The following is a 14,271-nucleotide window of genomic DNA, read 5'->3' as shown; positions in this document are numbered from 1 at the left end:
ACCCTGCCCACTGTAAGTAAAGTCCTGGCAGAACTGCGTGAGAAAGAAAGACACAACCCTTCCTGTATTTAGCTTATTTACTTGAAAAGAAGTATAATTAGGCCAATACTGACACTTTAGAAACCCCATCCTCACTGGCAGGGTCTGCAGAAGGGAGAGCTAGTCTGCCTGCATCCTGCACACGTACAGCACGTGTGGATGGCTGTGACATCCTGGGCACGCATAACAGCCTCTCATGGTGTTTTTAATAGGTGGGATGCAGCATTTCAGTTTTGTGTAGCTGCAGCTGATTTTCACCAGTTTGGGCACACACTTCCTAAAGGGTGTTACTTTAACAAGGCAGTTTGCCAACTTCAGACACTATCAGATGTACTCCCAAGTTATGCTGCCTAGCCCAGAAACTATGCCCACCACGGCACAGAATGCCTCAGGTGCACTAGCACACCCCAGGAGCAAAAGCTCAAAGCAAGGCCTGAGGCACAGGGCAAGGCTTCCTGTGACCCTATGGAGTCAGCTGTGCTTGTGCAAAATTGAGTAAAAAGAGGCTGTAAGAGAATCATGTGGTGTCACTTAGCCACTTTGTACAGCTGTGCATTATCGATATGCAGCAGTGACCGAATCATCCTCATTAATAATAATGCTCTGCTCGGAGTCATTGTTTCCGTCTGCTTCTGCCTGCTTGTACATTTAGCCAAAGTGGCCTGCCATCTCCTCTCTACCCACAGAGAAGGCTAGTACCCTCTGTCTTTATGTGTTCATTAGACTCTGCCGATACAGTGAATAACTTCCTGCAGTGATTGATAATTATATGCCACATAGATGCCAATCAAGAGAATCTGAGGGGTAGCTGCGCTTTTTAAATCTGAGTGTTGCAACCTAGACTTGGACAGCCAGCAGGTGCCTGGGCAATTATAATGAAGACCATGAAAAAATACCAAGACTAAGTGAATACAGATGCATCTATTTCTGGATCCAAACCTGCTCACTACACGTCACATCTCTGAAAAAGCATAACCCTTTTTTGTCCATATTAGGTATAAAACCCTTTCTAAAGGCATTGAGTGATTATATCAAGCATGTGGGATTTTGGTTAAAATCATTTTGTCAAATCTGCAGGAATGCCGAAGCCATGCCAGGAGTCTTGGACAGCTCCCAATCAAGAGCTGTCTTAATGAGTGCCAGTAAAAACATCACATTCCTGGGTCATCTATAAGACCAGAAACAGTAACGGCTCAGCGTTTACTCAGAGACTCTGCTTTATGAAATATCATTGCTTTCAAATGTAAAAGCTACATGTCCCTGAGATTCTTTCCTCCTTGCACTTCTCATATAGGGTGTCCTTTTCTACTATTTCCGAGACCTTTTCTTGCAAGCAGCACAGCCTCCTGGGTGCATACAAGTCATCTGTAAGATGCAGCAGGCAAATGCCTCAAGCAGGGTTATTCTGAGGGGCAGGATTTCTTGAATTTCTAACACTGAGAACTCTTCTCATGACCTTTCCCCTCAGCCATTAATTTACACCATGGAGGGGTTGACTCATATGCCTTAAAGATGGATCCAAAACACCTGCTCACTTTTGTGAGTTTGTTTCCCAGAAAAGTGTTGTACAGGGCATGACTCACATCTTAACCTTCTTGGCCACACACCTCCCTTCTCTGCCTGGACTCATCTCCCTCCACTGGTGGAGACTTAGGGGCCGGGGTTGGCCAACAGGACAGATTTACCACCCCTTTCCCCAGAAGAGAGTACTTTTAATTGCACGCTGCACTTTATAAGACAGCTGCAACCTGGGAATCATGTCCCCACTGCTCCCTGTAGCACACTGCAAATAGGCTGTACTCAGGACCTCAGAGGTACCCGACTGACTGACTCTGCCTCAACGCACTACCTTCCTCCCGGAAGCAGAAGATTGAAAGGGTTCACATTTTGTTTTCATTTTTTTTTTCATGAGGCCCAGGATATTTTTAACCTTAATCCAGTATCACTAACAAAAATGCTCATAATCTTTGCTGGTGATAGGAGACAGACTCCGAAGAAGATGAACATAAACTGCTAAGAACTTTAGCTATGGGATGGAGGTGTTGTGACTTGCATCAGAACAGGTTGGCAAATAGCTCAGGGCAATCTGAGCCCTCTGCAAATGTGCTTTACGTGCTGCCTCTGGCAAGGGAAACCCAGGGCCTTTGCTCCTACAACGGTGCCTGCCATTTTTCTCTTTCAAACTGGATCTGCCCAGGTGCCTGAGATCCAGGGAGAGGTGTTCAGAGTGCTCCCAGCCCAGCCCAGTCCAGTGCTGGGGAGCTCCCATATGCCAAACACACCTGCTTTGAAGGTACAGCATTCCCCTCCTGCAGTGGGCACACCAGCCAGCCATTCAGCCACATAACTCACCTCTCCGGGTTTTAAAGACAGTGCTGGGGACAGGGATGGGGATGTCAGGAAACCTCCTGGTTTCACAACCCCAGAACCAACTGCAGAATGCTTGTCCGAGCATGCTCACTAAAGACTCCTCCCACCCCCAAAGTAGGCTGGGACATTTTGTGTGGGCTCTTCTAGATGACTCCCCAAAGAGCACCACTAGGGCAATCTGAGGAAGCAGTAAGGACTGCCATGGAGCAGGTGGAAAAGGACCACCACAAATGCACAGCAGCAGTTGAGCTAGCCGAAGGAAGCTGCCTCTTCCAAGCGTACAGATCAGCTCTGGGTAAGCTCTAACATTCTGGGCCCCCTGAGAGATCAGTTATGGATGCTTCATATACAATTAGCCATAATTAAGACAATGATCACATAAAAGAGATAGTGCATAAAAATAGTTATTTCTAAATGGCAGTGCCCATGCCATTTTCTTGCAATGAATACACACGGTGTACATGTGAATTCCCTTCTACAGGAGACTGAAAAAGACACTATTTTAATCCTACCTGCCTCTAGGACTGTCTTGAACTGGGAACAATGAATGGTGCAGACTCAAGCCAAAATGTAAACAGAGAAACAGCAGGATGAAAGAGGGGAACCCCAGGAAGCAGACTGGTCCTGTTCAGCTAAAGAGAGTTTATAAAGTAACTTTCCAAAAGGTATTCCAGAAACACATTTCACCTGCTCAGTTACATAAGTTAGAGCCACCCACGGGCAGGTGGTGTGATTCGCCTGAACAGCTGACACCAGTGGGCAGAGCAGATAGCTTCCATGATCATTTTTCTGCATATACTTCATGAGCCTTGGCAGCTCAGGAAAGAGAGAGAAAGAGACAGACTGAAAACCCTGCAAGGCTCCTTCTTGGGAAGTCTCATATTTTGTGTCTGGCTTAATTTAAAGAATGAGAGTCCTACGTGTATGGGCACTGAGAAGTAGGTTTGCAGAAACGAGGGCTCGGAATTCAGGTTATTGTGTCATATCAGATCACTGGTCTCTTAACCTCAGCAGAATTGCATCTTCATGGCCACATGAACTAAGCTGCAGCCTGGCCAGCAAATCAACATCCCCAGAACCGCAGATGTGCCTCCATGGCATCAGGAATCAGAACAACTCAGGCAGTGGGAGTTTAAAATTAACACCTGGGTCACAAGCATGTTTCTATGTCAACTCTTTATCCTTATTAGGGCCAATTCAAACCAAAACCATGAAAAATGGTGGGTGTTTTAAATTGGTGTCTAAAGCTTGTGTTAAAGTCTTCTTGGTATATGTGTAATATAAACCTTTAATGGCAGAGCATCCAGTGTGCCCAGAGCTGTCAAAGTGCTAGGGGAGGGCAGGCGGGAGGGAAGGAGGAAAGCTTTTCCAATAAACTCTTTGCAGCTCCATAAACATTAGCCTGCATTGCAAAAGATTTGCCTCTATGCTGTAGCAAATTCCCTCTCTTGCCCCAGCAAATGCGAAGAACCCGTCCCACTTAAAGACCAGTTTTCACGTTTTAATGTATACACTTCACGTACAGGCATCTGCTCCTCCCTTGACCCTTACAGCTGGCTGGTCTTAGCCTAGGAAAATGCTGGAGGGACATTTTTTAGTTGAGACAGAAGAGAGAGGTAGGATAGGGGCAACCAGACCCTGTGAGTTTTTACTTTATTTCTGCAAGTACCAAGTTACTCACAAGAAACCCTGATATTGTCAGGCTTGCTCTGAGAACAGGGTCATTTCAGACATCTGTCCTGTAAGACAGAAATGTGTGTCTCTACTGTTGTTACTATGAGCCAGCTACCATCTACAGCAACTAGACTGTAGGATATTGCTTTGAGGATGCAAAGGTCTTGGGTTGGCCAGCACTGCCCCACTAGCTAGACTTAGCACCCATCAGCATCAACTCCCCCATAGCAGTAAAGCCCCAGCTGCCTGTGGAGATCTTATAAAACAGGAGCTCACTCACCATGGCTCTCCCTGGGGATAGGGCTATCACAGCTGCAGATTCCAGCTGTAAAGCCCCTGAAACACCACCAGCTTGCCCAGGATCTGCACTGAACCAAAGCCTCTCCCAAAGGACACAAGTCTGGTGTCCCTGGCTGTCTCCACTCTTTTTCTGGGCTACACAGGCCAGCTGCTGGCCTCACAGTAAGGAAAATTTTGCAGATTTTCCACCACTGAGGGCCTCACAGCTCAGACTGTCAGCAGCAGCCTGCTAAGAGCATCCCTGCTTTCCTCACTGTAATGCTTGCTTACCTACCAAGGTAAGCATTACTCTGCACAAGCCTATAGGGTTGCACAGACAGAGAAAGGCTGGGATTTACATCACACTCTTTATAAAGTATGTTTTAACATATTAAATCAAGGAGATTAATAAAACTAGATGATAAACCAAACCAAGTTTTTAAAATGTAAGTTCTGCATTTTACAGCATGCACTCAGGTTCATGATACACCACCTTCACTTCTGTTCCTTCCCTACTGTATGCTTCTGCAGGTCCTGCACTACAAGTCTCCCAACAGCACCTGCCCACGTTGCTGGGGAGGTTACTCCGTAGCATCACGGATGTGATAGCAGCTGGAGAGGGCAGCAGCCTGCCAGCTGAGTCTGAGCCCTCAGCAAGAACTGCTCAAACCATCTGCGTCACTGACACATGCATATCACAGAGCTACAGACCAATAGGTTTAGAAAAAAGTCTAGCAAATTGGTGGATTAATTAGTGTGGAAAAGAAAGTGAAATTACTTTGGGTTATTAAAGCAAAACGCCTCACTGACAGTAAAATGGGAGAGTAGTGAGAGCTAATATCTCTGATATATATTTGCCCATTTCCTTTAATATGAAAATGCATATTTCTCACATCAGGTCACTAGGAAAGCTGTTAAATGACTGCCTTAGGGGTATCAAGATGTAACTGGAAAACTTCACGCTATCTATGAAAGTGCGGATTGTTTGTTATAGTACAATAGGTTACATTCCTTTCTAATCCTGTTTGAAAATGAAAGAAAATAATATAAATATATCTAAAGTAGGTACTGCATAGGATTTGTTGTACAAACAAGACAAAAAAAAATTAAAAAAGGACTGTAACAATCTGAAGGCCTAAAAGAAAAAGTAGGGCAGTTCGTATCACAGTAATCCAAAGAAAAACAAGGCTGACAAAAAGTTCATTAACAAAAAAGTAATTATCTCAAAAATTAAAGAATCAAAACACCAAACTCTGCAAATGGACAGAAATAATACAGTAGATATTACCTACGACACAGGACTAGACAGTTGGTCCATCTAGCCATGGAGCCTGATGCCAATGACTGCTAAATTCTTTAAAGGAAGATCTGAGAAACTCCTAGCTGAAAATTACGAGAGAGATTTTCGAAGAAATTCTCCTCGTAGCATTTGGCTTGTCTTGAAGCAGCACAGTTTATAATGCATTTAGAGTTTTTTTTTTTTCTTTTAAGTTCTATATTGCACAGTGTGGCCCAATTTTTCCTCATATGTAATACTTGCCAAAAACTGCATGCAGTTCAGAATTATGGTCATCACATTTGACAGAGCCTGTGGTTCTGGAATGGGTCTGATTGCCAGAGGAGACGCGGTGCACTCCTGGACATCAGAGCCACACTGACTGCAGCTTTCAGAAACTGCTCAGAAAGTTGGACACCCAAATACAAAAATCTATGATGTATAAACAGCACCTACAGAATTTATCTGCTCTTTGTTGCCTGCACAAATTTTGTATTTGCATATACAAAATAGGAAAGTAAGCCCAGAATTGTAAACAGAAATACCACACTGAGGTACACGTCAGCGAGCCAATTCCACCCATGCACCCACACTTGCAGAAATGCAAAACTGTTAATCTGTGTGAGGAAAAAAAGAAATCTATGGGAAGGCACTTGCCTTTCCAGCCCCAAATCCATCATTTCTCCCAGCAGGGCAGAAGGATGTTGCAGAATCCAAGTAAAAGTAGATCTTTGCCACTTTTGCTATTTCTCTACATAGAAAAATGCTCTGATTTTTCTCTGCAGCTTCCAAAATTCTCTTTCTTGCTAAGCCCCATACTGTGCTAATTTTGCTATCAGAAGGCAGGGCAGGATATGCCCCAGAAAGGGGAAAGCCACCTCCTCATAAAGTATCCTCCATCCCTCACCCCACTTTCCTCTGCAGGGTTGGCTGCACCGATGAGCTGAGGCATACCAGCCTCAGTAAGTTTGTTCTTGGAATCAGATGAAACTTCTTGAATGAGGTGCTCTCCCAGGGTGGCAGCAGCAGCTGTGGCAGCAGCAGATCAGCTTTATAACTGGTTTAATAATTAGTAGATAGATTTAGCAAAGCAGGACTTTTCCTTTTCTAATTATTTTTTGCTGATTGATTCATTTTTGCCATGGCCAATGGAGGATCAAAATGGTCCCCAATGCTATTTCAAACCCCTATTTATATGAAGTATGTAGTACTGATTTAATTTGGCTCCCAGTATTGCCTGATATGCTAACTTACCTTGTGCAATAGCTGAATGTCCACATTCTATTTTTATTTTGCCTTTAGGGTGGATTTCACAGAGCTTTAAGTGAATAAAAAGAAATATACATTGATCCTTCACAAAAAAGCCTGATTCAACATTCCTTTTTTGTTGTGTCTGTTATTTCAGTCCCAATCTGATCAAGGATCAGCTGTTTTCCATTTCACAAAAATAAGCTCTGTGCATGATTCCAAACTTACTGACATTTCCAGAAATACAGAAGTCTTAAATCACCTTTATCTAGTAGAGTGAAACCATTCCATAATTTAATTCTAGCCAATGTTCTCTGAGGTTTTGTTAATGTTCCACAACTATACCTTATTATCCTTTTAAATGACAACACATAAAAATGTAATTGAATAGTGCTGTTGACCTACATCTTGCTATGTTTGTTTACACACATAAATACATACATGCTAGGTACTCCACTTGTTTATTTCTGAATTACTCCTTGACCAGTCCCAGTTTTACAGCAACACAACCCTTCATTGATATTTCCTCTTCACATTTAAATCTTGCTGTTGTGGCGCACACTTACACACTTTATACAGAGTAAGCATGGCTCTGTGAACAAGACTCTCACACTACCTGTGGCAAATACTGCCCATAGAATTGGCAAAAAAGTTTTTTGTTAGATTAGTTTAAAGAAAAATCTTCCCAATATAGGAACTGCATACACAGCAATACCCCCAAACAGAGCATCTCCTGTCCTCATGACAAAGAGTGTTGACATAGACTCAAGTAAGAGCCAGGTCAGATGCACACAGTATGCAGTGTGGATGAAGCTGTTCTAATGTCAGCAAGTTGGTCTGTCTATTGAAAGCCACATTCTGGGTTTCCCTGCTTGGAAAGATGGAGAAGGCAGGAAGGGATCAGCAAAGTGCCTATGTCTTTTTCTCTTGGAAAGGAAGCACCTATTTTCAAGCTTGCAATGCTGCTGCACAAATTCACTTTGCACACAGAACATGCAAAAGGCTTCTGCATTCACATAAGCTCTAATATCACATAAGCTTTCCTGACAAGTGTAGGTAACTGCAAGGTGAACAATAAAGGAGCCGCAGCTTCTGAGCTAGTCATTCACAATCAGCTCCAAACCTATGTGACACTTGAGGAGCACGAGCTAGGGCAGGGATGGCCAGCTGCTGTATGCTTGGCTGCCACTCAGTCAAGTCTGTGGGGACAGACAGCAAAAACCGTATTTGCACTGTGCTTCACCTGGCTGAGTAAATGTTGCCTTTATGTGATTCTCTTCTCCCATGATGTGTACACACTGCCATGCTCTCACTCTCACTGGCCAAGTGACCCATCCATTTTCCAGGTGATGAGACCACACTGTATAGATAGGCTGAGTCAGGCCCACACATCACTAATTGACCAACCCTGATCATGAGGATTGAAAAGGAGCCTGAGGACCCAGACTTCCTGCAACCAGCATCAGCTTAGTGCATGGTATAGAAAAAAACTGTTCTCCACTCTCCTTGCCCCTGTGCTGGAAAAGGTGGCTGATCTACCTGCATCACAGATCTGCTGCAGACTTATGAGGCAGTGCTGGCACAATGCTGTAGAGATGTAAACAGCTGTCCAAGAGATAAACACTACTTCAAAATGTTTAGAAATACCACATTTGCCTTTCTTTGCAGTGTTGTAATATTTCGGCTTCTGCTTAAAACCAAGCAATATACAAAACTTAAATTTCCACACAAGGAACTTTTAGGAAATGCACAAGAATCTGGAAAGACTTGGGATACATTTGATTCAGACAGGTGTTATAAGTTATTATTTCACTTGAGGTCCTTAGATTTCCAAATTTCAGAGTAAGTAACTCAGTTTTATTTTAAGAACACAAGACATACCCTCAAAGTTCAGAATATAGTTTTGAGATACTATGTTACAGAATTGTGCAATTTGAGATGAAAGTGATGTACTTACCAACAACCTTCTGCAATAACCAAACCTCCGGCTTCCATCTTCCCCAGTCAGCATAAAAGAGAAGGTCTCACTAGAAGAAAATAAATTTTTGAGATCTTACTAATTTATACATCTATCTTATATTTATGTAAGTTTACTATCTTATACTATCTTATATCTTTATGCAGTGTAGCTATGGGGTAGATCATTTAAAAAGCGATACTTCCTTATCCACTGAGAGATTCTACCCACTGGAGGGCCTTCATCTATCATCTGGATATACTGTGTGGCCAAATTCCATCAAAAATAAAAATCCGCATTGCCCTGGATAACCTAGATATCTTATTATAAGAGGAGATGGGTGCTGAATTTCAGTGACATGACTGTTCTTTCATACTGCAGAATGAACACAAGAATCAGATTTTGAGTGCAGTATTCAAATGCTGCATCTCCCTCACCCTTTCGTTAGGTCCTCTCGTTGGCCCATGCAAAGTGCTTTATTCTTTTACAGGCAGAACCACAGATACTCTCTTAGAGCACAGAATTCACCTTCTAAACTAGGAACAATACAGCCTTGCAAAATCCAGCTCATTTCATATTCTCCCCTGGGCTAAGTATCAATTACAACAGACTATTTTAAAGCTGTAATTACAGCACAGGTAAAGAGATGGGCACGTATGTTTTGTGCCAGGGCTGATAAATACTGCTGATTGCTTTGCAAGTTTGAAATGACATTATATAGAATACAGCTGTGTAATGCTTACACCAATGATGCCCACAGTTCTCTGTTTCTCCTTCAGTGTTTTCAGTACCTCATTAACCAGATGCTTCCAAGTACTGAATAATAAGGCCAAGCAACACAGCATATACCATTACTGTAGGGTTATGTGGTATGTGCCATGTGAAAGCTAATAAAATGTTCCATACATATTTTTGGCTGCAGTAATTCCTGTAGGTGAATGCTAGTTTCATGTCACAGTTGAAAGTGCCATTAGACATGCTCTGAACATGTCTTACTTCATTTACACACATCTGCCACACATCTTAAAAAGCCATCTCATATTCTGGGTCATATACACTTACTCCTTCAGATCATCAAGTTCTAATGCAGGAAAAAGAACAGATACATTTTTGAGGTTTCTTTTGAATGAAAGGAAAATGTGAGCCTGGCTCTCTCTTCCTTTGCCCCTTTTATGCAGTCATTCACCTCCTCAGAGGGATCAGCTCCTCTGCTGGCATAGAGCATGATCAAAAAACAACTTTCAGAACTTGAATCAAGCTGGTCCAAGAGGTGCCCAACAACGTTACAAAAGCATTCTGGGGTATGGTGCTGGGCAGGGCCCTGGCCTTTTTGAGATTTATTTTAAATACTTCCATTTATGCTTTTGGATTTCGCACAGGGAGGAACCTTCAAACATCTTCCCCTCAGCCACAGAGGCCTGTGAGCCAGACAGAATGGGGAAGAAAAATAATACAGAACTTAAAAAAATTAAATACAGCTGCTTGAGTCTGAAGTGGCCAAGATTCAAACTGCTACTTCCTTAATTGGGCAATGCAAGGCTGTGGCTGCTCCAGATGCAGTCCATCAGCACTGAGCCACAGCAGAGCAAAAGAGTGTTTACCTGTTGTATTCAGAGACAGGGAGCCAGTCCTTGGCATCAGGAAAGCAGAACTGAGGGATAGCCTTGAGACGCTCCTCTGCTTCACGCATTTGTTTGGTAGGTCTTTCTAGCTGCAGTGGAAAAACTAAGGTTCATTGAGTTGTCCTTACTGCCAGCCTCACAGCAACTCTGAGGAGGGGGGTTTACTGATGAGCTCTGAAGAGCTTGGGCCCATCAGCTTGTTCATTATTTGGCTTAGTAGAATGAGGCGGGACCCCAGGCCTGAGGCTTGTAGATACTAGCACAATAATCACTGACTTTTTTTTTTTTTTTCACTGAAATTCCTTTGTGGTACAATGGCCACTTAAAATACAGTCCTATCTCGAATTCCTTTCTGCTGCAAGAGCATGAGAGAAGTGCCATCACTTAGCAGAAGTCTTTCCACTGACATCAGTGGCTTTTGGCACAAATCCTAATACAGCCAAATTGAGTTACAAGTGAAATATTTAGATATTGAATTTAAACACAGTATTTAAACTGTCTACCATCAGGCAAAACTCTCCAGCAGTGGGAAATGCAATTCTGTAAGTCATGAAAGCACTCAATCACCTTTTCTATGCTCTTCACTTTATAACAGCATAAGAGCACTGGAAAAAATCTGAAAGCCGGAAGACTGACTCCATTTTAAGAAACACACTTCTATTAATTTTCCCACTTACTAACTTTATTGATCTTAACCAAAATGATCTTACAAATCATTTAGAATAAACTGTACATAAGAATTTTTCTTTTACCTTAGGAAACTGATATGTCACTTCTGGGAGGTAAGTATTTTTAGAGGGCTTCTTTTTCAGTGACACTACCACAAAATACTCAAATAATTCCCGTTCCTGCCATTCAATCAGCTCCAGTTCCAGGGTTCGATAGCTTGGAGCTCTTTTCAGCATTGACTGGATGTGCACTAGACGCTGCGTATGAGCTAGCATTTCAAAGAAAAAAAAAGAGAGCTAGATCATTACCTGGGAATGTAATGTTATGTGCAAGCCACAGCCATTCACAAAGAATTCTCAGTTTGCCAGTGTATTACTTCAAGCATGTTTCCCTTTCAAAGGCAGACCTTCATATTGCAGTCTCTCTCCCTAATTCTACCAATAAATCAAAACTCTCTCCAACTACTGAAGTGATGCAACCCTGAGCCACTGAAATCATTTGCAGTTCATACCTGTAACTCTGCCAAAGATCTGCTTTTCCTGTACGTATAGAGCTATATTATAAGCCCTTATGTGGGTATGTAAATACACTACAGCCCCCAGCACAGACCTTGTTTACACTGGAGAAAATCAACTCTATCACCAGTTAACGTAGCACAGCTCTGCACTGAAAACTGCTAGAGGTGTTCTTCCTCCTCCTCCACAGCACAAGCCCAGGCCCTGAAAGCTGTGGAATGATCTCAGAGGAAGGAAGGAAGAAAGGAGAAAAGAGGTGTAAAATGCCTCCTGCAGGATTTCTTTGCTTGTGCCAGTTCAGCCTGAGGGGCAGACTCACATTCATGGCCACATCCAGTCCTCATCAAAAGATACTCCCCAGTCCAGTGACCTGTCCTCAGACTATTCAGGCAGAGTAGTCAGTCACATCATTGCCAGTTCTGGTAGACCAGCAAGTAAAAAGAAGCTAAGTGAAAACAGCTGCCTGCATCTTCTTCCCACCTCTTCACAGCAGGATTTCTGTGCAGTGGCAGCCAAAATGTTAGCAGTGCATGTCAACCCTTTAGGACTGTATTCATTGACACAGCCCATAATTAGCAAAAGGCAGATTGTCCCATGTGGTAGGAAATAAGATGTGAAAAGCACTTGATCACAGCAGTAATTAATCAACAGAAAGAAGGGGAAACCCCTTGATGATCAGCTGGCATAGACTGGTTCAACAGCACCAACATTAACAGTTATCCTGACAAAGTATTCTGGGCCTTGGTGTGCCTGCACAGCCAGGCAAGCGAAATCTTATGTCTGTCCTGCTTTGACATAGTCCCACACTGCTGGCTAGTGCTTTGTATTTGCAAGAGATAAGAAAAAGGAGCCCATCCCACCCCAACAGCTGGGGACCTAAGGAATCCTGTCAAGCCATATGTGACAACTGGACCTTTGGCTCAGGATGCCCTGAGAGTATCTATGTAATGGTATGGTCAAACAGGAGCAGTTAGCTGGGGAGCCATTGAGGAGCCTCCTTTCCACAACAACGAGGAGAAAAGCTTCCCAGTTCCCAGTGAAACCAGAATATCTTCTCAATAACAGGAGAGGTCAGGCCCTGCCTGTTCTCCTTCATGAGCTATGGGCAAAAGCAACCTCATATTTTTCAACACAATGGAAAACAGAACTGAAAGTACTTTTGGGATAGTATCTGTCTATAACAGAGGAATGAGTCTCTTTCTCATGTCTTGCTGTATAATGTCATTTACAGCTTGTTTGGGGCGAGGTGCTTTGTCTTACTGCCACTTAACCCGAACAATCCTTTTTCCCCTCAAACAATGTTTTCCAGCAAGTTTTCCCACATGAACAGTAAGTAAGACATCTGCAATAAGATAGGTAAGACCACTTCTCATCTCATAATCACAGCTCTGCACTCCCAGGTTTTTTCCTCACTTAACAACACGATAGATTTGAGGGTGTTTTAATAATAAAATCTGCTGTTGCTGTCTTTGTCTTTTTTTTTGTTCTCTCTGTGTATAAGGACTCTTGACAATAAGGGACTCATTTACTGGCCTGGTTCAGGCAGAGTTTGTGCAAGTGCTGTGCATTAATAAAGGAATTTCTACAATTTGGAGACTGCAGACCTATAAAAGACTGTAAGAACTGCTATGCTGGATCAGACCCAGTATCTCACCTCCAACAGCAGCTAGCTGTAAACACTTAAAGCAGTGAATGAATATGAAGATAGCACATTTATCCATCTCTATCCCTCAAAGTTTGCACCCAGTAGTCAGAATGGAAAATACCAGCATCTGTGACATGGCTGACAAAGCAAATCTATCAAACGTTCAACTGTTCTTCATTAGATGACACAGTTGCCAAATTCTTTTCAGAACCTCACAGGTCATTTTGTCCTTGCTTTCCACATTCATGCTCCTGTGTTACAAACTTTGTGAAACCTACTGTAATGGAGTTAATATAGTTCAAGGAGGAAAATATAAGCCATGGACTGGAACAATGTGCAGTAGCAGAAGAATGTATGTTGACAGAGACTGTGACAGTTGCTGACTGGAAGTACTGAAGATTGATCCCTTACCTTTAAACCTGTCATCTGAGTCACTCTCACTCTCACTGTTTTCATCTGCAAGGGAGATAAAGAGGGATCAGTTAATGCAAAACCAAAGCAAACAAGAATTTGGTTAGTGCAATGAAACTGGGAAAGAATCCTATCTCACATAGAGCCTTGTGATCCTCACACGTTCTCCCCTGAGTTTTAAAACATATTGAAATAAACAGTTTGAACAACTCTCTTAGATTGTGATTTTCCTGGAAGACATTTCAATCTGGCTCTAAAATAAGAGCCTTGCTTTGAAGAAAATGCAGTATTTATTCTCCATTGGAACAAAAGATTGCACTGAACTCTCATCTGTGCTAAACTACAGAGGTGAACGTGCCATTTGAGAAATGGATTTTAACCCTTTCCCTTTATTTTGCAGATTTCAGTTTTTCAAAAGGAAGTTATACAGCACTTGGGAAGTCAAGGGAAAACTTATGAGCTTTTGCTGGGCAAAGTTTTCAATTGACAGAACTCACCATGCTGAACGAGAGTTAACATGCAAAAGGTTACCTTGTAAGATGTATTTCTGAGGTGTACTTGTGCTT

At 42.6% G+C, this 14,271-nt stretch overlaps 1 protein-coding gene across 2 annotated transcripts in view; it reads right to left on the bottom strand.

Moving 5' to 3' along the window:
* Positions 1-14,271, bottom strand: part of DENND2B (DENN domain containing 2B) — a 184,770-nt gene that overhangs the window by 34,946 nt on the left and 135,553 nt on the right. For both annotated transcript variants that reach the window (XM_062576287.1, XM_062576288.1), the window contains 4 exons: positions 13,706-13,750; positions 11,218-11,402; positions 10,445-10,554; positions 8,844-8,913 (listed from right to left, as the gene is read on the bottom strand). In XM_062576287.1, coding sequence (XP_062432271.1) covers positions 8,844-8,913; positions 10,445-10,554; positions 11,218-11,402; positions 13,706-13,750 — 410 coding nt within the window. The remainder of the gene's footprint in view (positions 1-8,843; positions 8,914-10,444; positions 10,555-11,217; positions 11,403-13,705; positions 13,751-14,271) is intronic.

The sequence above is a fragment of the Rhea pennata genome, chromosome 5, assembly GCF_028389875.1.
Source record: "Rhea pennata isolate bPtePen1 chromosome 5, bPtePen1.pri, whole genome shotgun sequence".
In the NCBI taxonomy this organism is placed as follows: Eukaryota; Metazoa; Chordata; class Aves; order Rheiformes; family Rheidae; genus Rhea; species Rhea pennata.
This window is presented reverse-complemented; position numbering and strand designations above follow the sequence as displayed.